General features: G+C 41.7%; 1 protein-coding gene across 3 annotated transcripts in view; it reads right to left on the reverse strand.

The window, feature by feature from the left end:
• G3BP1 (G3BP stress granule assembly factor 1) overlaps window positions 1–24,519 on the reverse strand; it is a 43,752-nt gene extending 19,233 nt beyond the window's left edge. The window contains exons 1-4 of one of the 3 annotated variants that reach the window (XM_072824426.1): window positions 24,362–24,519; window positions 6,711–6,823; window positions 1,035–1,116; window positions 388–561 (exon numbers count right to left, since the gene is read on the reverse strand). In XM_072824426.1, coding sequence (XP_072680527.1) covers window positions 388–561; window positions 1,035–1,116; window positions 6,711–6,805 — 351 coding nt within the window. In that variant the 5' untranslated portion in view covers window positions 6,806–6,823; window positions 24,362–24,519. Of the gene's footprint in view, window positions 1–387; window positions 562–1,034; window positions 1,117–6,710; window positions 6,824–23,631; window positions 23,653–23,710; window positions 23,867–24,361 lie in introns of those variants that run through there. The other 2 variants (XM_072824427.1, XM_072824428.1) reach the window with 2 other exon arrangements.
• Between the last annotated feature and the right edge of the window lie 1,537 nt (window positions 24,520–26,056).

Consider the following 26,056-nt stretch of genomic DNA (forward strand, 5'->3'; position numbering starts at 1 on the left):
AAATACCACATAGGACATTATTGTTACAATCACCAAAATTTAAATATGGGCTACAGATTGCTAATTCTATTAATATCGGTACTTCCTGAATTTGAAAACTGTAGTTATGAAAAAGTATTCCTTACACTTATGAAATGCTCACTGAAATACCTAAGGATGACAGTGACTAGGCATGATGTCTCCAACCTATTTTCAAATGGTTTTGAATTAAAATGACAGGTAAAGAGAAAAAGAATTACAAACGTATGGGCAAGTGTTGGCAGTGGTTCTAGGTAAGGAGTATGTGTGAGCTACTGTACTATTACTACAACTTTTATGTTTGAAATTTCAAAATGAATAGTTCCTAAAAAGGTATGCACGACCTTTCATCGTCTCTTTTTTTCATACCTCAGGAGCAAGGACAAATGTCTGCATGAATCTCCTCAAAGCCTGGTTGTTATTAGAGAGCAACCCCATCACCTGGACCACCACACCATCATTCAGAGTGGCATGAGCATCAACATGGCGAATCTTAGTGTGGCAATTGGTAAAGTTTTGTGACATCACTTTCCTATGGATCTCCTAAAGAATCAAGGCAAGAGTTAATGACTTAAAATTTAGACAATCTCCAACAAAGAACTTTCCAACACAACACAGGTAGAGATAACTTGCATGCTTAAATTACAAACTACACAGCCTGTACTGATTTGCCTTAGAACAATTTATCCCTAGTGACCACCTTGAGCTTTTTTAAATTGTCCTGAATTGACATACCTAAAATGTTTTACAGTAAATAAATGATCCCTATACTAAAACTAATTATCTCCTAACAAAAAATCTTCAGAATACATCACTCAAAATGAAGAAATGTGACACCCTAAAGCTTATCAATGGCTACCATATTTACCAAGAAGCTTCTGAATACCAAAATTTCTAAAAAAAGAAATTGAAAAATTTTATCTTTAAACAGTAAATCTATTAAATATGTATCTGCCTCAATTTTATGGGTTATTTTCTAGCTGTGTAACAACCTACAGAAAGCTTGGGATGCTTACTTTCTGTCCATAGACTGCATCTGCTGGCTTTCCATTTGAATCCAATCCCCCATGGACATAAGAAGAGTTCTTTCCATAAAATCTGTAAAACAGAGAGAGAATTTATTTCTCAGTATCAAGTATCCTTAGATTAGATACTTATTTTTCATGTTTGGTACCTACCCGCCTCACTGGCAGACTCCTAGAAGCAGAATGTATTTTCTTTTTCATTTCTGTGTGCATACGCATTCATAGATCTCCCCCCTCTATATCACTCAGTATTTGCCAAATGGAAAAAAGATTTTGGTCAATGAGGCAGAACACTTATTTTATAAAATGTTGAGCTCCAGATTTCAAAGTAGGATGATTTTGTCAGTTAGGCTACTTCAGAATGAAAAACAGAAGTTCCCATTTTCACTCAAGAAGCAAACAGGCAGTTTTGATACAGATGAGGACATCTATACCATCCCACAGGCGTGGGGAGTCCAATCCTTTTACATATCTGAGAATGTATTTGAGGGGTTTCCATTAAAAACCCAGTAACTGGAGCACCTGGGTGACTCAGTCATTTAAGTCCAACTCTTAATCTTAGCTCAGGTCTTGATCTCAGGGTCCTAAGAGTTCAGGCCCTCTACCTTGGGCTCCATGCCAGTCATGGAGCCTATTTAAATTAAAATGAAATGAAATAAAATCCCAGTAACTCATGCAGGTGAAATTTAAGAGTAATTTTTAGCAATTTTTGCTGATGCAATAAGAGCTTCAGACTTTAATTCTGCATAGCTTTAATTCATCTATATCCTCAAATGTTTTGTTTTCATTTTAATACTGGATCAGGAAAACCTGACAGATACAACCAAAAGTGCCCCAGCACAGATAGAACTGCTATTACAATTCGATAACTATACTACAGATACACAATTTTCCACAAATGAACCCCATGTCACTCTACATCCTGTTTCTGCCTGTTCCCCACAAAAGTGGGGAGATTGGGGCCCACGGGTACCCCAGTTGTACCCTGAAAACTTTCAAGTTATTAAAAGGCTGTATGTCAGCCACTGAATCAGTACTGCTGGCCAATCCACTTCTCATTTCAGGCATACCTCAGAGATATTTTAAGTTCAGTTCCAAACCAGTGCAAGAGAATTTTGCAATAGAGTCAAAAAGAGATTTCTTGGTTTTCCAGTGCATTTATGTTTACACTACACTTAGTCTATTAAGTGTGCAATAGTATTTCTATAAAAATAATGTACATATCTTAATTAAAAAACACTTACTGCTAAAAAAAAAAAAAAAAAAATGCTGATCATCACCTGAGCTTTCAGTGAGTCCTCATCTTTTTGCTGGTGGAGGGGTCTTACCTCCATTTGGCTGTGACCAAATCAGGGTGGCGGGTGCAGAAGGCATTGGCTGTACCAAATTCTTAAAGTAAGACCATAAAGTTTTCCCCCCATCAATTGCCTCTTCCTTTCACTAAAAATTTCCCTATAGTATGTGATGCCATTTGATGGCATTTTACCCACAGAACTTCTTTCAAAATTGAGGGTTAATCCTCTTAACCCCTGCCATTAATTTATCAACTAGTCTACATAATATCCTCTAGTGGTGTTATTTCAATAATCCTCACAGTGTCTTCATCAATAGATTCCATCTCAAGAAACCACTTTCTTTGCTCATCCATAAGAATTCCTCATCTGTTCAAGTTTTATCATGAGACTACAGCAATTCAATCCCATCCTCAGACTCCACTTCTATTCTAGTTCTCCTATTTCTACCTCTAGTTACTTCCTCTACTCAAGTCTTGAATCAACTTCTTCTCAACTCCTGTTTTTTTTTTTTTTTTTTTTTTTTCAACTCCTGTTTATCTTGATATTTTGACATCTTCCCACAAACCACTTCCAATATAAGGCTGTTTCATCAACACTGAAAATCTTTTGGGTAGTGTAGCCACCTTCATTAATTACCTGAGCTAGATCTTCTGGAGAACTTGCTGCAGCTTTCTCATCAGCACTTGCTACTTCACCTTGCACTTTTATTTTATGGAGACAGCTTCTTCCCTTAAATATCATGAACCAACGACCTCTGCTAGCTCAAACTCTACTTCTGCAACTTCACCTCTGTAAGCCTTCAAAGAATCGAAGAGTAAGTAGTAAGTGCCTTGCTCTGGATGAGGCTTTGGCTTAATGGAATGTTGTGGCTTGTTTGCTCTTCTATTCAGACTACTCAAATTTTCTCCATAACCATAAGAAGGCTGCTCTGCTTATTACTTGTCTGTTCACTCAAGTAGCACTTTAATTTTCATTAACTTTTCCTTTACATTCACAACTTAGCTAAGTGGTCCTAGCTTTTGGCCTATCTCAACTTTGAACATTCTCTCCTCACTAAGCTTACTTCCAGCTTTTAATGTTAAGGGAAAGTCTACTATAAGGAAAGTCTATTCCTTTCACTTAATACTTAAAAGCCATTTTAACAGTTAAGTAACTGGCCTAATTTCAATATTGTTGTGTTTCAAGAAAAAGGTAGAGATGGGGGATAGCTGTCAGTGGAGAATTCAGAGGATACACCTTTATTTAACATTAAGTTCATGGTTTTGGGGCACCTGAGTGGCTTAGTCAGTTAAGCAGCTGCCTTCAAATCAGGTCATGATCAGGTCCTGGGACTGAGCCCTGCATCAGGCTCCCTGCTCAGCAGGGAGTCTGCTTCTACCTCAACCCCACCCCTTCCCCACTTGTGCTCACCTTCTTGTTCTCTTTCAAATAAGTAAAATCTTTACCAAAAAAAAAAGGAGTTCAGGGACACCTGGGTGGCCCAGCAGTTGAGCGTCTGGCTTCAGCTCAGGGAGTGATCCCGGGTCCGGGGATCAAGTCCCACATCGGGCTCCATGTGCAGAGCCTGCTTCTCCCTCTGTCTGTGTCCCTCATGAATAAATAAAAATCTTTTTAAAAAATAAAAATAAAAAATAATTTTAAAAAAAGAGTTCAGGGGCAGCCCCGGTGGTGCAGCGGTTTGGCGCCTCCTGCAGCCTGGGGTGTGATCCTGGAGACCCAGGATCGAGTCCCACATCGGGCTTCCTGCATGGAGCCTGCTTCTGTCTCTGCCTGTGTCTCTGCCTTTCTCTCTCTCTGAGTAAATAAATAAATCTTTAAAAAAAAAAAAAGAGTTCAGTCTTCTATGAATGGGCATGAGTCCCAAAATAATAACAAAAAAGATCACTGATCGTAAATTACCAATAAATATAATAGTGTAAAAGCTTGAAATATTCTAAGAATTACCAAAATGTGACAAAGACACAAAGTGAGCAAATATTATTGGAAAAATGGCACCAATAAGCTCACTCCATGTAAGATTGCCACAAACCTCTAACTTGCAAAAAAATGCAGTTTCTGCAAAGCACCATAAAGCAAAACACAAAACAAGATATGCCTGTATATCTAAGCTGTACTTCAGAGATAAAATGTGGAAAAAAGAGGTCTTTGAGTCAATTAATATCAATATTGACAAGAAATATATCAATTCATTTAGCTATCTTTCAACTCTCAGTCCTTTTCAAATTCCAAACTTATCTAACCTGAGGGCATAAAATCAAATTTTTACATAAAACAACAAAAATAAGAAAACTTTTCAAATCTTTTCAATCACTTAATAGTCCTATCAGCACCAGATTTTTAACTCCTTACCATCTTTATCTGCAAAATAAAGTTATCGTGACAGTGCCTTACTAAAGGTTTTTGTAAAGATCAAAAGATAACAGGTCAAAGGGGCAGCCTGGGTGGCTCAGCAGTTTAGCGCAGCCGGGGGTATGATCCTGGAGGCCTAGGATAGGGTCCCATGCCAGGATCCTTGTGGGGAGCCTGCTTCTCCCTCTGCATGTCTCTACTTCTCTGTGTGTCTTTCATGAATAAATAAATAAAATCTTTTACAAAAAAAAAAAAAAAGGGGGTATTTTCAGAGCAAGGACTCAAAACATATTTATAAATTTTCTTTTGCACACAATAAGCATATGATATCCAATACACAAGCTGGTCAAAGTATAGAGGAAAAGAGTCTGGTCTAGGAAATATATATTTCAAAATCTCAAATTATTCTAGGGGCATCTGGGTGGCACAGTCGCTAAGAGCACATGAGAGGGTGGAGCACGCAAGAGCATGCTCGCTCTCTCTCAAATAAATCTTTAAAAAAAAGAAAGAAAAATTATTCTAACAAGTCCACACAGACATATTTATAGTTCTATATAATGCAAGACTGTTAAAGGAAATAATGGAAGCAACTGACAAACTCATCACTGAGGATTAATATATGCTACATCTCTATAAATTAACTATGTGGATACTAAATGAATGCGATACATGTACTATCGTTATAAGAGGACCCCAGATTATCAAGTAAAAAGAAGACAGTATGTTAAAATGTTTGCACGTCCATACAAGAACATCTGTAAACATGGTTTTAGTAAAGCTTTCCATGTTTAAGAACTTTATTTATGGGACACCAGGGTGGCTCCGTGGTTGAGCATCTGCCTTGGGCTCAGGTTGTGATCCTGGGGTCCTGGGATCGAGTCCTGCATCAGACTATCTACAGGGAGCCTACTTCTCCCCCTCTGCCTGTCTCTGCCTCTTTGTGTCTCTCATAAATAAATAAATAAAATCTTTAAAAAAAAAAAAAACTTTATTTACAAGCCTATAATATTTCCACTAAAGTTTCTTCATTTTTTTCTTATAAAAGATTTTATTTATTTGAGAGAGAGAGAGAGAGAGCGACAGAAGGCACAGGCAAGGAGGGGGAGAAGCAGGCTCCCCAACCCGACATGGGGCTTGATTCCAGGACCCTGGGATCATGACCTGAGCCCAAGGCAGACACTCAACCAATCGAGCCACCTAGGTGTCCCAAGCTTCCCCAATTTTTAAAAGCACATCAACATAAAAATATTATCACAGGAACATATTCATACCAAATATTCAGGATTCACCAAAAAACAGCACAAAAAAAAACAAACAAAAGCACAAATTCTATTCCTTTATGTTTTCAGGCACTATTTTTCTGATAATGTGAAAGTCTAGGTAACTTAGTCTAATTTCCTTCTATTTGTATGTTCTACTTAAAATTCTAATTTTAGGGGCACTTAGGCAGTCCAATCAGTCAGTGCTAAGTGTCCAACTCTTGATTTCAGTTCAGGTCGTATCTCAGGGTTGTTGGGATCATCTCACAGGGGTTAGATGCTCAGCAGGGAATCTACTTGAGATTCTCTCCCCCTCCCTTTGGCCCTTCCCCTGCTTGTGTGAGTACATGATCACTCTCGCAAACAAATAAATCTTTAAAATAACTTCTAAACAAAAAATAAATAAAATTATAATTTTAGCAGCTATCATTTACTGGCTCTTATGTAGAAAGCACTATTATGCAACAATACTGCAAGCAAACCCATTCGAAGCAAAATTAATTTAGAAGAGCCAATGCCAAAACTTTTGTTTTATCTCAAGTAAGAGACATTTGTAATGTCAAGTAATGAATGGTCTGGGCCTGCAACTATTTTAAGACAGCATAATGGCTTTTGGAAATCGCAAATATATATGCAACTGTCTGAAGGAGACTTTCATACTTGCATATACTATGCATGATGCATAAGAGAATCAAGTACTAAGTACTCACATGCTAAAAAACATTAGATGATGCAGGATAAAAATTTTTTTAAAAAAGTTTTACCTGTGTAGCATGTCTGGGGCCTGGTTCAGGAGCGTATAATACTGTCTCACAAATTCCCGCCCGACCAGCAGGGGACTAGGCTTCTCCATAACCATTGCTTTGGTCAATTCAACCTGGGGAAAAAAAAAAAAAAAAAAGTCAAATATAGTCAACTTACAAGGCAAGAAAGTAGCAGGGGAGAAAACAGAATCATTTAAATAAAATCAACTCAAAGTAAGACAAGGTATGTCAACAGTTCTGGTTTTAAGAACAAATAAAACCCACACAACACACCAGGAGAGATTTTTACTGAAATTTATTGCAATCTGATGAATTTGGGGTGGGGGGGGATTATTATTCCCAACAGTCAATTTCTTTATAATGAATGAATATAAGAACTTGAAAGGTACACATTTTCCATCATGCACCTTATCATAATTTCCATATTTTTAAACCCAATTAAGAGTGTTCCAGTTCTAAGATTCCAAACATTCTTATTTGTGGCAGTATTAGATTCAAGGGTGATAAATATAGTTTTGACCTACAGACAACATATGATCACGTTTTTAGTCAAACTAAATCAGAAAAATTTTTAGTATCTTTAATAGAGAAACCACAAAATCTAAAAATTCTATGCTTAGTTTATGATGAAACCAAAAATAATCTGAAAATGAGTTAAACAAAATGTTCTTACTCAACAAAATAATTTCAACACCTCAAAATCATGACTTATCTTTGAGTATTAAGAACGGCAACTGGGATCCCTGGGTGGCGCAGCAGTTTAGCGCCTGCCTTTGGCCCAGGGCGTGATCCTGGAGACCCGGGATCGAATCCCACATTGGGCTCCCTGCATGGAGCCTGCTTCTCCCTCTGCCTGTGTCTCTGCCTCTCTCTCTCTCTGTGTGTGTGTGACTATCATAAATAATTTTTTTTTAATTTTAAAAAATAAATAAATAAAATATTTTTAAAAAAAAGAAAGGCAACTAACACACAGCTAAGTCCTCAATTATGGTCAGTTATGATCAAATTAAAACTTTTTGAAAAGACATTGGTATGAGACAATCCAACTTTTCATTTGAGGAGATAAAATCATCCTGAAGTTAAACGTACAAGCAAACAAAGAAATATATATACAGATCAATTACAGTACAAAAGGCAAGAAATTTTATTTCAGTTTCCTCAAAGGATGGGTGAAAGAATGAATTTGATCGGTCAATTATGAACAATTTGTGGAGATTTGTTTATCCTTATCTAATACATCTGCATTATTCTTGAATATGTGTCCCATTTACTACTTATCTCACCAAAACCTAAGAAATTAGTTCAAGGTTGGTCTGCATTTTCTCCAGATTACAGGAACGAGGTCAATACAGAACACCTTCCCAGTCACAATGGAGAGCAGTTCACCGGCAGGCAGTTATGAGAACATCAATAATAGGAATCTGGATCGTAAGTCCTAAACTAATGTACTCAAAGGCAGAACAAGAAATTGCTGTTATTTCTTCCATGGCTCATAGTCAAAAAAAAAAAAAGAAAAAAAAAAGTAATTTCAGATGTTCTCACTGATCCTAAATTTTTGAGAACTTCAGAGTTGGACATTGAAAATCTTTTTTTTTTTTTTTAAGATTTTATTTTATTTATTCATAGAGAGAGAGAGAGGCAGAGACACAGGCAGAGGGAGAAGCAGGCACCACACAGAGAGCCCAACGTGGGACTCGATCCCAATCCCGGATCTCCAGGATCATGCTCTGGGCTGCAGGCGGCGCTAAACCGCTGCGCCACCGGGGCTGCCCCTTTTTTTTTGTTTTCAAAGATTTTATTTATTTATTCATGAGAGACACACAGAGAGACAGAGACACAGGCAGAGGGAGAAACAGGTTCCATGCAGGGAGCCTGATGTGGGACTTGATCCCAGGACTCCAGGATCATGCCTTGGACGGCAGGCAAGCACTAAACCGCTGAGCCACCAAGGGATCCCGACATTGAAGATCTTAACAGTCATCTAGCCTATGGTTTTCAAGTTTTAAGATTTCCCATTACTTCATTTAAGCCAGAGCAACTGCACTTTTTTTTTTTATTACAGTTCCTACATAACTTTTACTTTCTTAAAAGGGCTTAGCTACTCTCATCAAAAGTCACTAACATCTGACCAAATCTCAAATAAAAGGAAAAATCCAATGTGATTCCATCATTGTGATCATCCACCAGATCTCACAGAAGACCATTCTCTCCCAATTCCTCAGAAACTGGTCGTTAATATTTTCATTCCATTAGGTTGTACTTGCATATTTTCTAGCATAGTAAGAGGCTGAGTAGAAAGTTTTGCTTCCCTCTATTACCCAAAATATACAATATATCCCCAATATAAGGCAATTTAAAGAGAACTTTCACAACAGGATAGAGGAACAGCACACATTAAGTAAACCCCTATTTTTCTATTCTAGTTGCACTTGCTTCTCAAGTTTCATCTTCTTACCCAGTCAATATTATAAATGTCATCATTACTAGACCAATAGTATCAACCTAACTGCATCTTTTGATACTGCCAAGTAGTCTCATTATAACAAATTTCTAAAAATCTTTTTAGCAACTACTTTTCTGATATCCAATATCCCCATGCAAAATAAAGAAAATCCTCTAGATTATATATCAAAGGTAAGAAAAATTATAATCTATTGTCCACCTCTAGACTAAAGCTTCTCTTTTCTCGTTGAGATTACCTACATAATTCAAATTAAAAGAATAAAGAAAGTTCATTATTGGTTTAGTTACACCATTATCAACGTTTTATTTCAGGTCATCCCCCTAAAACCAAGAAAAAAGAAAAGCTAAATATTTATATGGTAAATCAAACTTCATCTCGTTTGTGGATTTGTTATTAATTCTGAAGCCAATACTAAAATCCACATCATTTACCAAGTTTCCAACATTAATTTTCTTTATTAGCTTAATGGTTTAATATAATTGAATGTTTTGGGTTCTTAATTAGCATCTTTTATTTTTTTCTAAATAGGTGGTACTTTATTTTAGATTGAAATTTTCAACTTCAGAAACATGCAATAGCTATGCTGAAACCAAATTTTCAATACTCTGCTACTCAAGTTACAACTTTTAACGTCAATCATCAGTGTTGCCTCAAATACCCTTGTAGCCTCCTAAGGGCTCATATTTACACTTCAAGCACCATATAATTCCATTACAGTAGAAGCTCTGGCTCTGAAGTCTCTCCTTTCAGCTCTTCTATAATACGGACCAATGAATTTAAAGGAAAATGGAAATACTATTTAAAAAGAATATTCCTGTCAAAAAAATAAAATATTCCTGTCAATTACCTCTCCATAAAAAAAAAAAGGAACATTTCATGGGATCATGGGACTAAATAATGTACATTTTATTGAAAAGAAACTATATTGATTGTTTCACTGCTTTAAAAAAAAAAAACTGATTTCTAAATTAAAACAGCCAAAGATTTCAAGAATTCCTCATGAGTCATGGTCAGATAAAACATTTTGAAAAAAAAGAATGCAAGCTTCTTCCTAAATATTGTTTCTTAATAGAGATCATTTCTTATGTAACTTTCTAGCCCCAAAACTTGAATGTCTGACAAAGAATAAAGTTTTCTTTGGTTCTACATTCTCACACAAAAGATTAGAATTTTATACAACCAAAATGGATTTTTTATCATCCATTTGTCAGGTTTTTCAGAAGTTAGATTAAGATAACAGCCACAACACTGTTTCTTTAAGGACTAAGAAAAAACACAAAAGAAAAGTGGTGCTACAATTCAGAAATTCCTGAGAGGGATGGGGGGGGGGGGGTTAGAGAAATGTATGTAAAGTTGATTTTCAAATACCGCGCCCCCCCCTCAGTTAAGGGAATGGACACCCACCCCAACCACAGCTGAAAATCCACGTTTACCTTTGATTACCCAGAAACTTTATTACTAGCCTACTGCTGACCAGAAGCCTTACCAGTAACAAATGACAAACTTTGTATGTTATATGTATTATATATTGTATTCTTACAATAAAGCAAGCTACAGCAATGAAAACATTGAGAATCATAAAGAGAAAATACATTTCCAGAACCGTTATGTATTATTTAAAAAAAAAAAATCCGTCTACAAGTGGACCCACAGAGTTCAAACTCATCTTAAGGATCAACTTTTTTTTTTTTTTTTTTTTGGATCAACTGTTTAAAAAAAAAAATCAACTGTTTGGGGATGATGATTATAAATATATGATGCAAAAATTCTTCAAGCTGAATCCTTAAATTCTATAATTTAATTATTTGTAAACTGCGCCTCCAAAATTCTATATAAAAAATGCTTTCAGGGGTGCCTGGATAGCTCAGGGGGTTAAAAGTCGGATTCTTGATTTTGACTCAAGTCATGATCTCAGGATCGAGAGCAAAGCCCATATCATGCTCCCCACTCAGTGAGGGGTCGGCTTGAGATTCTCTCTCCTTCCACCCCCACTTGTACATCCCTGTGCACACTGTCTCTAAGTAAAATAGAAAGAAATGCTTGAGGAAAAAAATACTAAACATGACCTTCAGTTTACCGGTTTTCACTGAACCATCCAAATCTAAAGCAAATCTAAAACTGAGTGCTCAATTTTAGAATACTGAGAAAGTACTGAGATTCAAATAAAGGGACACCTGGGTGGCTCAGAGGCCGAGTGTCTGCCTTCAGCTCAGGGCATGATCCCAGAGTCCTGGGATCCAGTCCCGTATCAGGCTCCTTGCATGGAGCCTGCTTCTCCTGTCTGCCCCTCTCTCTGCCTCTGTGTCTCTCATTAATAAATAAAATCTTTAATTTTTTTTTTTTTTTTTTTTAATGATAGTCACAGACAGAGAGAGGCAGAGACACAGGCAGAGGGAGAAGCAGGCTCCATGCACCGGGAGCCCGATGTGGCATTCAATCCCGGGTCTCCAGGATCGCGCCCTGGGCCAAAGGCAGGCGCCAAACCGCTGCGCCACCCAGGGATCCCAATAAATAAAATCCTAAAAAAAAAAAAATCTCCAATACCATTCACTTGCTGTGCTCTTGGGCTAGTAACTTAATCTCTATGCACCCCAGTTCTTTCATAAAATCAAAATCATAACTGCAAAACCTGTCTATTAAATAGCAAGCACTGGGCAGCCCAGGGTGTGATCCTGGAGACCCGGGTTCAAGTCCCACATTGGGCTCCCTGCATGGAGCATGCTTCTCCCTCTGCCTGTGTCTCTGTCTCTTTCTCTGTGTGCCTCTCATGAATAAATAAATAAAATCTTTAAAAATAAAAAAATAAGTAGCAAGCGCTGAAAGTAAGCTGTTACTATTAACTCTAATTATTAACTAACTCTAATTAAAGAAAGCATTTTCACATCCCACCCTTTTCTGTTCCCAGAAGACTACTTAAGAACTCTGCTAGCAGTACTAAAATACTGGATGATTATTCTGAGAATTTTTGTACAGAGTACTTTGAATTATAGAAGCCCAAATACTTAATGTAAAACTAACTTTTCAGAGAAATTCTAAGCTGACTTTATGATTGTTGTAATCCAGCCTATGAATGTTACATAGGGAAGACTTTCTGCGTGCCTACAGGATTTAACTGCACAAACTGTAAAATCTAATCAGTGTACACGTATCTTAATTTTTAAAACATGCATCATGAATCTACAATGGTCTTACTTATGTGTGTGCTGTTATGTATAAAAATTCCTGCTCTTGGGCAGCCCTCGAGGCTCAGCGGTTTAGCACCGCCTACAGCCCAGGGCGTGATCCTGGAGACCCGGGATCAAGTCCCACATCAGGCTCCCTGCATGGAGCCTGCTTCTCCCTTTGCCTGTGTCTCTGCCTCTCTCTCTCTCTCTCTCTGTGGGTCTCCCATGAATAAATAAAAATCTTTACAAAAAAAAAAAACAAAACTCCTGCTCTTTTTAAAAATTAAAGCATTTAAGTTTTACTTTTCTTATAAGCAACACTATTTTAGTCTTATGCTAGGTAAAAAAGTTTGCTGAACTGAAAGATTTCTGAAGTAATCTTAATCTTTACTCATCAAAGCCAAGAGGAGTTATTTCCCTTGAGAAAAGCTACTAGAAAATAACAGTCAAAACATTCATCTCCCTTTATTCCCAACACTAGCAACCTAAAAACTGAATAGTAATCACTTTTTCTTTTCAGGAAGGGTTAACTTTATTACTCGTGAACTGTCCATGCAAAAATGATTATTAAAAAACAAAAGGTGTAAATAAAAACAACACAGGTAGAAAAACATATAAGCATAAGATATAAAAAGTACTTTTGCAGTGTTACAGAAAGTTATATTCTATACAATTTACATAATGAAATGCTATGGAACAATTAAAAACAGTAAAATTCATACACCTCTGTATTGCTACAATGCCCTAAGGGCAACATACATCATTTTCAAAATCAAAAAATGCAAGAAAGGGTCCACCAACATCCAGTAAAACTAGTGGTATGCAATCATACATATTTTAGCTCTATGGAACAGATCTTTAAAATCTGCTTAGGCTTTTTTTTTTTTTAAAGATTTTATTTATTCGTGAGAAACACAGGGAGAGAGAGGCAGATACACAGGCAGAGGGAGAAGCAGGCTCCGTGCAGGGAGCCAGGCGTGGGACTTGATCCCAGGTCTCCAGGATCAGGGCCTGGGCCGAAGGCAGCACCAAACCACTAAGCCACCCGGGCTGCCCTAAAATCTGCTTAGACTTATATTCCATAAATAAACTAACTCCACTCTTATGATTTTTATTATTATGAGTGGGATACTTACACTAATCTGAGAATACATCTCCGTGTATTTACTAGCAGCAGGTATGGATGATCCAATTTCAATTTTTTCAAGTGCAGTAAGTTTTATCTGGTTACTTTCTCACAACTTTCAGGGCTAAAGTCTAAGAGCCAAGCATTCTCCTAAAAAGTTCTTAGTTTCACCTTCAAATTGGTCTTAAAATATCTATTTACTTTGCTTTTTTAGAAGATTGTATCAGAATACTTTCTGTTTAAGTTTTCCAAGTTTAGGGCCCCTAGGCGGCTCAGTGGTTGAGCATCTACCGTGGGCCCAGATCGTGATCCTGGAGTCCTGGGATGGAGTCCTGCATCAGGCTCCTCACAGAGAGCCTGCTTCTCCCTCTATGTCTCTGCCTCTGTGTCTCTCATGAATAAATAAATAAAATCTTTAAAAAAAAATAGTTTTCCGGGATCCCTGGGTGGCGCAGCGGTTCAGCGCCTGCCTTTGGCACAGGGCGCGATCCCGGATCCTGGAGACCCGGGATCGAATCCCACGTCGGGCTCCCGGTGCATGGAGCCTGCTTCTCCCTCTGCCTATGTCTCTGCCTCTCTCTCTCTCTCTGTGTGTGACTATCATAAATAAATAAAAATTAAGAAAAAAAATAGTTTTCCAATTTTAGGAAGGAATGCACTTTTTGCCTGTAATACTATCATTTTTCCAACAATACCATTTTGTGTTGGCACTTGGATCCCTCAGAGCAAACAATGAAAAGCATGATTAAGGTACAGTACATGGGGATGCCTGGGTGACTCAGCGGTTGACCATTTGCCTTCTGCTTGGGGAGAGATCCCAGAGTCCTGGGATCGAGTCCCTCACTGGGCTCCTGCGGGAGCCTGCTTCTCCCTCTGCCTGTGTCTCTGCCTCTCTCTGTGTGTCTCTCATGAATAAATAAATCTTTAAAAAAAATTCCTACTTAACCCCAAGTTACTAGATTGCATGGCAACTTTAAAGAAGTTTCCATCAATAATTTTGCTGAAGTTCACAAGAACGTTAAATGTGCTTCCTTTAACGGAGTCTAAAAAGCTGTAATTATTTCTGTTCCAAAAGCAGGGAACCATGATGAAGACCAGTCATAAACCACCTGAATTTTTTTTTTTTTAAATTCTTTTTTTTTTAAATTTTTATTTATTTATGATAGTCACAGAGAGAGAGAGAGAGGCAGAGACATAAGCAGAGGGAGAAGCAGGCTCCATGCACCGGGAGCCCGATGTGGGACTCGATCCCGGGTCTCCAGGATCGCGCCCTGGGCCAAAGGCAGGCGCTAAACTGCTGCGCCACCCAGGGTTCCCTCCACCTGAATTTTTAATAGTAGAGCTTACTCTGGCAAAGTCAATGATCTCAAAATCCTGCGTTCAGCCCAGGTCTCCTGCTAAACAGAGTTGCTTGGGATTCTTTCTCCCTTCCCCTTTGCCCTACCCCTACACTCACAAGTGCTCTAAATATTTAGAAATAAACTCTAAAAATTAAAAAAAAAAATTTTTTTTTTTTTAAGACCTACCAGTTCTCACGGAACATATCCTGAAGTATTAAAATACCAGTCAAGCAGTCTGGGTGGCTCAACAGTTTAGCGTGGCCTTCAGCCCAGGGCATGATCCTGGAGACCAGGATCGAGTCCCATGTCAGGCTCCCTGCATGGAGCCTGCTTCTCCCTCTGACTGTGTCTCTGCCTCTCTGTCTCTCATAAATAAAATCTTTAAAAAGAAATCAAAAATGTTCCAATGAATCTATTAACTCTCTTCTAGATATATACACAAGTCACTCATGTGCACAAGACAAACTGAGAAATTAACTGCCACCCTATTTCTAAAACCTAAGAATAACCTATGTGTCTGTCATATGGGAAATGGATGGATTAAGTTGCATTTATGCCTATTACTCAAACCTCCTTTATCTAAGATCATCAAATGGGGCACTTATAAGATAGAAAAGCAGTACTATTTATATTTATAATTATAGCAGGTTAACTAGAGTGAATTAGGGCTGTCCCTGGGAAACCAAGACAAAGTCATCCTATTTATAGCGGTCAAAGTCAGCATGAAAGAGATCTCAAAAACAATATTAAAATGAAAAGTCAGCACCTGAATATGTACTGCAAAACAGCTTTTAAACGTGTTTAGAAACATCAGATATTGTTCACAGGTACGTTTATTTTTAAAACAGTATGGACGTAAAAACAAACAGATCCAAGGAACAGAATACTTATGAAATATATGCACAGGGCAGCCCGGGTGGCTCAGTGGTATAGCGCCGCCTTCAGCCCAGGGCGTGATCCTGGACACCCGGGATGGAGTCTGCATCAAGTCTGCATTGGGTTTTCCCAGCATGGAACCCGCTTCTCCCTCTGCTTGGGTCTCTGCCTCTCTCTCTCTCTCTCTCTCTCTCATGAATAAATAAAATCTTTAAAAAAAAAAAAGAAAAATATATGCACACATAAACGGACAATTGGGATTTTCAATATTAAATGCAGATAATCTGACAGAAAAAGGATAGCTCTGTTCAACAAATGGTGGATCAGTTACACACTCAGATATAGAAAAAAATGAACCCCCTTCACGCATCGCATCATCTTAAAATTTAACTCAATGGCATGCCTGGGTTGCTCAGTGGTTAAGTATCTGACTTCAGTTCAAGTCATGATCTCAGAGCCCTAGATAAAGCCCCAAGAGCCCCAGTCAGGCTCCCTCCTCGGCAGGGAGTCTTCTTGTCCTTCTGCCTTTCCCCCACTGTTTGTACATGCATTCTCACACTCTCTAAATTTTTTTAAAAATTTAACTTGAAGTGTTTTACTTTATTATTTTTTTTTATTTTTATTTATTTATGATAGTCACACAGAGAGAGAGAGAGGCAGAGACACAGGCAGAGGGAGAAGCAGTCTCCATGCAGGGAGCCCGACGTGGGATCCGATCCCGGGTCTCCAGGACCGCGCCCTGGGCCAAAGGCAGGCGCCAAACCGCTGCACCACCCAGGGATTCCCGAAGAACTATCAAAACCGAGTAACAATCCTATAAAATATGAGCAAGAAATAAAGAAACATTCCACCAAAGAAACTATCTGAATGCCAAGTAAGTCCATGAAAATGTCAATCATTAGTAATCACAGAAATGCAAATTAAACCCACAGTGAGGTACCACTACACCTGCTAGAACGACAAAAGTTTTATTTATTTTTTTAAGATTTTATTTATTTATTTATTCATAGACACACAGAGAGAGAGAGGCAGAGACACAGGCAGAGGAAGAAGCAGGCTCCATGCAGGGAGCCTGACATGGGACTCGATCCAGGGTCTCCGGTATCACACCTCGGGCTGCAGGCGGTGCCAAACCGCTGCGCCACCGGGGTCTGCCTGTAGAACGACAAAAATTTTAAATGCTAATATTGGCCAGGATACAGAGTATAACCCTCAAAACTCTGCTGGCGAGAATGTTAAATGGTACAACCACTTTGGAAAAGTTAGGCAGTTTCTTAGGAAGCTTTAAACAGCCAAAAGCTAGAACCAAACCAAATATCCACCAGCAGATGAGTAGATAAACTATGGTGTACTTACAGGAGAAAAAAATTCAAAAGCACATACTGTAGGATACCACTTACATAAAAACTGCAGATTGCATAAAATGCATAAGATGCAATTTTCAGTGACAGCAAATAAATTCCTCCGGGCAGAAAAGACAGGAAATAGGAAAGAGACAATGCAAAGGGGCATGGAAAAACTTGGGGGTGATGGGTGTGTATGTTCACTATATTGATTGTAGTGAAGGTTTCACAGATATAAACAGTGACAAAAATTACTGTACACTTTAAATATGTGCAGTTAAAAAAGCTTTTAAAAAATTTTTTTAAAGATTTATTCATGAGACACAGAAAGAGAGGCAGAGAGAGAAGCGGGCTGCTGTGGGGAGACTGATGCAGGATTCAATCCAAGGACCCCAGGATCACAACCTGAGCCAAAGGCAAACGCTCAATCACAGAGCCACTCAGGCATCCCTAAAAAAATTTAAGATTTTATTTATTTCAGAGAGAGAGGGCAGCCCGGGTAGCTCAGCAGTTTAGCACTGCCTTCACCCCAGGGTATGGTCCTGGAGACCTGAGATCGAGTCCCATGTCAGGCTCCCTGCATGGAGCCTGCTTCTCCCTCTGCCTGTGTCTCCGTCTGTCTCTCTCTCTCTCTGTCTCTCTCTCTCTCTCTTCGTGTCTCTCATGAATAAATAAATTAAATCTTAAAAAAAAATAAAGTGTTATTTCAGAGAGAGAGAGAGAGAGAGTCAGCACAAGCAGTGAGGGAAGGGCAAAGGGAGAACCAGACTCCCCAGTGAGCAGAGAGCCAGGGGCCAGGCTTGATCCCAAGGCCCTGAGATCATGACCTGGGCAGAAGGTAGAGACTTAATTGACTAAGCCACCCAAGCACCCCTAAAATATTTTTAATTCCAACAAAAACAGCCTAGGAGAAGAGTGGAATGGGAACCTATGTAAGAAAAGAAATCCTACTTAAAAGAGTGATGCAAAATGCTAATCGTCAATTCTAACTGCTAGGATATTGAAGTGGTCTTTTTATCCTATTTTAATAATTTATCAAAGACCAATAAGAAAAAATAAACACCAAAGGTTTTTATGTACTGACAGGAGTATATATTAAATTGTCATAAATTTTGTAGCAAGCTTATGCTATGTATTCAAACATTTGAAATTTGGTTTAGGTATTAAGAAAAACCAAAATGTTTTCTTAGAACCAGAGAAACTTTAATTTCATGTTTTTTAAGATTTTATTTGTTCATGAGACACACAAAGAGAGAGGCAGAGACACAAGCAGAGGGAGGAGCAGGCTTCATGCAGTGAGCCCAATATGGGACTGGATCCCAGGACTCCAGGATCACGTCCTAAGCCAAAGGCAGACACTTAACCACTGAGCCATCCAGGTGTCCCAGAACTAGAGAAATTCTAATATAAAAGCCACTGTCTATGCTCAAAGCAAGAGCACTATCACCATCACTGGATCTACTATTCAATCTATTTTCTAAACTCTTCACATTTACCACCTGTCACTTCCTTTCAAAATTCTTCATGATAGCTCCTTGGAGAAATGGTTGACCCTAGGGCTGGGAAAGGCAAAATACAAGGTGAGCCTTAGGTACCTGATAAAGAAAATGCTTTTAAAAACAAAAAACACAAAGCATAGGGGAATACTAAAAGGACACAAGGGCCAAAATTGGAACAATCTGAGCAATTAAATAAGTAAAAAAAAAAAAAAAAATCAAAGTTAGATAACATTGGATTAAGAACCCAAAGAATAAAATATCCATGACTCCATAGTGATATAAAGAAATTAATGAAAAAATAAAAAATTAAAAAAAATAAATAAATTAATGAGTAAGAAAATAAAGTCTTAATAAAATAAACTGGACAGAAGAAACAAATCTGCCCTACAGAGGAATTTCAAAGGCAGAAGAAACAAAGGAAATAAAGAATCACCATTAAAACACTACAAATAATAGCCACAAGCGGTTCAGCGTCTGCCTTTGGCTCAGGGCTGGAGTCCTGGGATCAAGTCCCACATCGGGCTTCCTGCATGAAGCCTGCTTCTCCTTCTGCCTGTGTCTCTGCCATTCTCTCTCTCTCATGAATAAATACATAAATTCTTTTAAAAAAAAATAGCCAAAAGCAAGATCCACTAATAAATGCTGAAAGGAGGGAACCTTTAAAGAAACAGTATTAGAATAGCTTCGAAGTGTCTCCCCCAAATACTTAATAATTACAATGGTAGCTTTAATATACAGCTAATACAGGTCCACAAATTCAGATCCTCCTCCCCCGGGCGACTTTTTCTAAATATATAAACTTTAAAATATATATTTTTTATTTATTTATTCAACAGAGGAGAGCGCATACACGCAGGGGGAGCAGCAGAGGGAGCGGGAGAAGCAGGCTCCCTGCACAGCAGAGAGCCCGATGCCAGCTAGATCCCAGGACCTGGATGGACATCATGACCCAAGCCAAAAGGCAGACGCTCAACTGAACCAACTGAGCCACTCAGGCATTGGGGACTGGTTTTTAATAAACAAAATAAGAGAAAAAACCCTAACCTGGCAGACTTTAAGTACCACTTTATTCAACTTACCAAGGCTAAATTCAACCAGTAAATTAATGTCCCCCTGATGTGATAAGAAGACTTAAGTCTCACCTCTGTGGTATTCTTTCCCCCAAATTCATAACCTCAGTCTACTTACTCATGATGTAGCCCAACTGAGATCAAGGGTCAAGATCACAAAAGACAAAAGACAGAAACTGTCACATATCAGAGAGAGACTAAAGAGACAGGAGGACTAAATGCAATGGGGGTATATCTTGGATTGGATCCTGATACAGAAAAAGGACATTAGTAGAAAAAAAAATAAGGAAATCCAAATAAGGGCAATCATTTAGTTAACAGTATTTCATTCAATGTCAATTTCTTAGCTATCTTAAACTCAAAAGAAGAAACTTCAAGACAGAGCTGAAAAACTTAACAATTCACTAGTTTGTCTTGGTTTTTTAGCATCCATTCCCCACTCCAAAGTTAAAAGCCAGTCAGATGGATTTATAATTAGGCAACAGTCTATGTTCTTTCTCATAGACTGAAATGTAAAACTATCTTGTAATTAATACTACTGTCTCATCTACAAATTCCTAAAAACATGAATTTCCCACCCTTCAGATCTCACAAAGCAAAGAGCAAGCTCAGAGTCCAGAGTATACTTGAGGTATAGCCTACAAAAGCCTAGAAAGTCAAGTATTTGTCACACACCTTCTAAATTCTGAAACTTTCAAACGTTTTTGAGTAAGGAAAAAGCTAAGATAGAACAGTCTACAGTGCCCTACTAGATATACAAGCTCTACAAAATATACAACTATTTGGGTTTCAGAGCTTGTTCTTTTTATAAGTAAAAAGATAAGAACACTAAGCTATGTAAAAGCACTTTTAGAACATAAAAGGGCTATACAAACACACAATGATACTGTTACATAGCCAATTAAGTTAACAGCCACCAAGGATGACATCCCTACAAAGCAGAAGTGTGTCCCATCTAGGAGGCCCCTTTTTCTGAACCAGCTCTAACATTTACTTTAATGATTATTAAATACCTGAGGCACCTGGGTAGCTCAGTCAATAAGCATCGGACTCTAGGGTTTTGGGTCAAGTCTTGATCTCAGGATTGGAACATCAAGCTCCCAGTGGGGCTTCACACTCACTGTGGAGTCTGCTTGTGACACTCTCTCCCTCTATCCCTTTCCTTCTCCAGCCCCCACCAGCTCACTAGCTCATGCTCTCTCTCTCTAAAATAAAGAAATCTCTAAAAAATTATCATTAAGTAACGGAAAGACAACAAGGTGAACAGCTAAACAATATCACATGACGGACCACCAGAGAACAAAAGGAGAAATCTAGCATTCAAAGCCATCTAAAAACATTTACTAAGGCCACAATCTGTGAAATTTTTTGAATTACTTTGTTTCATAAAGCCCACTCTTCGTGTGGAGATTATTCCTAGCTCTTCACCGTATTACCTGGCTTGCAATTCAACTTCTCTGGCCAAAGCCAAACAGGGTGTCCAAGAATACTTCAATAAAAGTATAAAGCTGATTTTTGAGATTTAAAAATATAATAAGGGGATCCCTGGGCGGCGCAACGGTTTGGCGCCTGCCTTTGGCCCAGGGCGTGATCCTGGAGACCTGAGATCGGGTCCTACGTCGGGCCCCCGGTGCATGGAGCCTGCTTCTCCCTCTGCCTGTGTCTCTGCCTCTCTCTCTCTCTATCTGTGACTATCATAAATAAAATTTTTTTTAAAAAAATAAATAAATAATAAAAATAAAAAAATAAAAATATAATAAACCCAATTAACCACCAGTGTGTGATCACCAACTACAAGTGAGATTACAATTGCTGAGTCTAAATTTAACTCCATGCTGGAAGGACAGTGTTGCAACTAAAGGTTTTTCTCACTAGTTGTTAACTGAAAGGGTGGGGGGCATTTTTTAAACCCATCTGCTGAACAATGCATAACCGAATTCTAAAATATCATTTAAAAAAAATGAGTTACAAAATGTGAAAAAATCAGAGAGATAACTTTATTAAACGGGCAAAAAAAAACACTGCTTTCAGTTACAAATTGAGGCTTTATATTAAATTTCATTTCTTACCTGCCATTGCCCTATTCATCCTATGAACCATATACAATTCACAAAGGTAAAAAAGCTTAAACTAACCTCTACCCTTTACTTTCTATTCAAAGTACTATAACAAGTCAAATAATGAAAATTACAAGAACTACTGCAAAATAGGTCAGCAACAAACATTACCAAATCTTCTGATGCACTCTTAGCAGACTGTCAGCTGAGAACAGCAAACCTAATGTGAGTTAAATAAAGAACAAAGAACTGCCTACTTTTCTATCAGAAATACAAAAGCCTAAACAGAAAGGATTTAGCAATAACAGAAGTAACCTGACTTGGCTGGGAAGAAGGAAGGCACGCTACTCTCATATTATTACAATCTGCTTCATTTGTTCTTAATAAATCCATACATGGAGAGACACTGGGCTACCAATTTGTAAATTACCAGTTTTCATATTCCTACCCAATGGAGGCCGGAGGCGAGGCAAAGAACAGGCTAAGAAATATCTGAAAGGGAAACAAAATTCTTCCTCAATTAAGGCACAAGCAAATGTCATCCTAATCTATTTTACCCTGAGCACTAACACCATTAGCTGGACTCCAAGTTAACAGTTTAAATGTATGTTATTATGTTTTAAAATTTGAAACCTAAAATGCTAACTCAATAGTTAAGACCATCTAAATAAAGGTAACTAGAATTGCTACATGAAGGCACGTTTTAAGTAAAACAATGTTACAGTCTAAAGCAATACCAACTAAACATTAAGAACTTGGACCATACAATATTTTGATCCTTTATTGCTACTTTCTGTTAAGAAACATGGAAAGTACGGGTAAATGGAAACACTTACAAATATTAAGCTTCCTTGTAGTGTTTTAGTTTGCTGAGGAGGATGTAAATGCTAAAGTTCCCTCTGTCTGCAAAAAATTCTTATTCAAAGTCTAATCCTAAAGGCTTTAAAAAACAAATAAGAGGGAGTGCATGGAGCCTGCTTCTCCCTCTGCCTGTGTCTCTGCCTCTCTCTCTCTCTCTGTGACTATCATAAATACATATTTAAAAAAACAAAAACAAAACCAAAAACAAATAAGAGGTTGAAAGCCATTCCAAGCAAAATTAATTCATTAGAGCCAATGCCCAAACTTTTGTTAGTTTTACCTCAAGTAGAGACGTTTGTGATGTCAAGTAATGGTCTGGACCTGTAACTATTTTATTAAGACAGGGAGCATAATGGCTTTTAGAAATCGCAAATATATAAGCTCCCCTCTGAAGGTGTGTTCCATACTCGCATATACTACACGCGGGAGCCGAACAGTAAACGGTAAACAAACGAAATGAATGTAGAGAGGCTTTCACCCACAGAAGATTCCGACTTTAGCCCCAAGGGCACGATTCCTCACACACCTCAATCACTCATAATTCAGCGAGCATAAGCTCCAGAGGCTTAATTCATATTGTAGCCGGGCACCGTCCTTTCCACCCCGACTTCACATTTCAACCCACCCATCTGAACAAACCCCCCGCTCGGCCCCGCATGTTGTCCAACGACAAAACGAGCAAGTTTTGAACTATCTCACGGACGGTCTTTCTCAAAAGTCTGCCTCGGTCAAGAAAAGACGAAAAAGGTCTAAGGTGTCAGCGCAGAGCCTGACGCCCGCGGCCGCCGGGGATTTCCCACCGTCGCGGGGCGAGTTAACAAATCTGCGCAGGAGCCCGGGCCGCGCTCGCCGGCACTTCCGCGCCGCCTTTCTCCGGAAGCTCCGCGGGCGGCGCATCCATCAGCTGGCCGTGCGCTCACACGCGGACCGCAAGCCCAAAGCCCTCCGTGTCCTTTGTCGCCGCGCCTCCCTGCAAGCCCACAAGCGGCCCCAGCACAGATGCCGCCGCGCTGGCCTCCCCGGGGACCAGTGCTCCCTCCGAGGGCACCGGCTCCAGGACGCAAACAGGCCGGGGGCCCGGCGGTCACGCGGCCCGGGGGCCCCCGCTGCCTGCCCCTTACCGTCGGCGTGCCGGGGACCGCGTCTCTCCGCCTCTGGACGTCCGGATCCACTGCAAAAAAGGCAACTCGCCGCACCTACCTCGCCGGACCGCCGTGGAGTACAGGAGAGCCACCCAAGTTGCTCAGCACAGGGCCCGGCTCAGAAAAAAGAGCGGTTACTCCTTCCACGCATCCTCCGCGCCTTCGCCGCTCCCCCCTTCCACTCCCTGTAAAACCCGGGAGCAGCAGCACTTCTGCTTCCCAAGCCCAAGCCTCCTCGCGCTCCCGGGCCGGCCCGGGCCGCAGCCCCTCGCCGGGAGCGGGGCGGGGGCGGGGGGGGGGCGGGGACTCTGCGGGCGCGCGGCAGCGGGAGAGGCCGGCGAGCAGGCCGCGCGGGGCCCCGGGCTCCCGACACGGCCCTGGGGCCCGGGCGGCGGCCGCCGCTCGCTCCCGGCCCGCGCGACCGTTGGGCGTGGCACGCGCATGCGGCGGACGCGGACACGGCCACGCGCGCCGACCGGTGAGAGCGCGGCGCGGAGGGGGCGGGGAAACTCCGCGCGCCCGGCGCCCGCCTGCGGCCGTTGGGGGGGGCGGTGCGCACGCCTCGCGCGGAGGCCACCACCGCCACCACCGCCACCACCACCACCGCGCCGCCGCCGCCGCCGCCCGGACTTCTCTCTCAGGCGCCCCGGCTCGTCTCGGCCCCGGGGCCGCCCTGCCCCGCCCCGCCCACACCCACACCCGGGCGTACCTGCGCGGCTGAGAGGGAGAGGAACAAGCTCTGCTCCACGGCACGGCGGAAGGCGAAATCCCCTCACGCAACTGCGTCCGCACACACGCGTGCTCCGTCGCCGGTCTATATAACCGTGCCTCAGCCTAACTTGCTGCGGCCAGGTCGAGCAGCCGGCTGACCAATCCCAACTGCGTCCTCTGCGCTCTTCGAGCAGCGATTGGGCACTGACTCGGGGTGAAGGCGTGGCTCTTGATTGGCTTTGACTCCTGCCTATGAGACTCTGAGGATCTCGTTTCCCTAGTAACGGATTGGCACGGAGGGCGGCCAATCACTTCACGGGACGTCGAAAGGAGGGCGGGGAGTCCTTTGAGTGATGTCCAGAGCAGCCAATGAATGCGTGGGGCCGCTCCCATTCGTCAAGATGTGTTTCCCCTGGGCGGAGATCCGTTGTCCGTGCAGGAGCGGTTGCTCCACAAGGTGGGGCCCGTGTACTTTGGGGAAGTAAACCCCAAGCAGCTAGGAGGTGGGCGCCGGGGAGGCCAAGGGAGCCCCCGGCCAATCGCAAAGCGGGAAGGGTCTGATTGACGCGGGGGTGGGACTGCGCCAAGGAGACCGAGCCCCAGGGCCGCCGTGCCCTCCGGGGACGGTTCCGAGGCGCTCCGGCCCCGGGCTCCAGTCCTCTGTCCTTTCTTTCCCTCGCTTGTTGGGTCTAGCCCCTGAGTCCCCCTCTCCCGCCTTTTCTGCACCGTTTGGCTCTAGGGAAACCAAGTGCGAAAGTTCCCGTTGCTTGGGGTTTTTTTTCTTCCTCTTAGGGCAACTTTTTTTTTTTTTTTTCTAATTTCCATGTGGCGGCCTAAGGGCACTGGCTGGCTCTCAGCATTAGTCAGCACTCCGGTGGGACAGTTGAGGGGACCTTCCTAAGGTCGCTGGAGAGGTCGCACGTGAGAGCCGCCGCGGAGCCCGAGAACACGGGTCTGCGCCGCCGGCTGCTGGTGGCAAGTGCCGGGGGCCCAGGCCGGCCGCGGGCCCCGCTCGCCGAGGTCTTCCCGGCCGTAGCTGCCGACGCGCCGCAGCCTGGGAGGTCTGCGCCCCGCTCGGGGCTCAGTGCAACATCCTGCGCGTCACCGCCGCTGCCATCCGGCCTCCGATCGGCCGCGCTGTGGGGCTGCCCTGGCGTCTCCGAGGGGCGGCTTGCCAGACCCCTGCACGCCCGCCCGCCCGCCCGCCCGCGGCTTCCCGAAGCTCTGCTGGGGCTCGGCAGCGCGCCAGCCCGGTCCTGTCCACGTCTCTCCGGGCTTCGTTGGGCCCTCTGTTGGGCACCATGAGCGGTGTGTAAGGAGACAGAGACGCCCCGGCCGGCTCTCGTTCCAGGCTCGTGGTCTCCCGTGAAGTTCTGCAGACAGTTTGGGAGTGGAGCGCCCGGAGCGCCTCTGCTCGGGGAGAAGGGGCGCCCGCAGCCACCTGCCGGGACCCGGGCGCATCCCCTCTAGCTCCCCGCGCGGGGACCGGCCCCAGACAGGGCTCGCGGCCGCCCCAGAGACCCAGCGAGCGCGTCCCTCCGGCCCCGCAGGTCCCGCTGCCCTGTGGCCCCAGCTCACTCCGCACTTAGGAAGCTCCTAGCGAGGGCTGGGCCCGGAGAGCAACTGAGCGCCGCCTCGGCTCTCGTCACCCTGTTGGGCCGACCGGGGCGCTTCGCTGGGTCGGGAGCCCCCA

The sequence above is a fragment of the Canis lupus genome, chromosome 4, assembly GCF_048164855.1.
Source record: "Canis lupus baileyi chromosome 4, mCanLup2.hap1, whole genome shotgun sequence".
In the NCBI taxonomy this organism is placed as follows: Eukaryota; Metazoa; Chordata; class Mammalia; order Carnivora; family Canidae; genus Canis; species Canis lupus.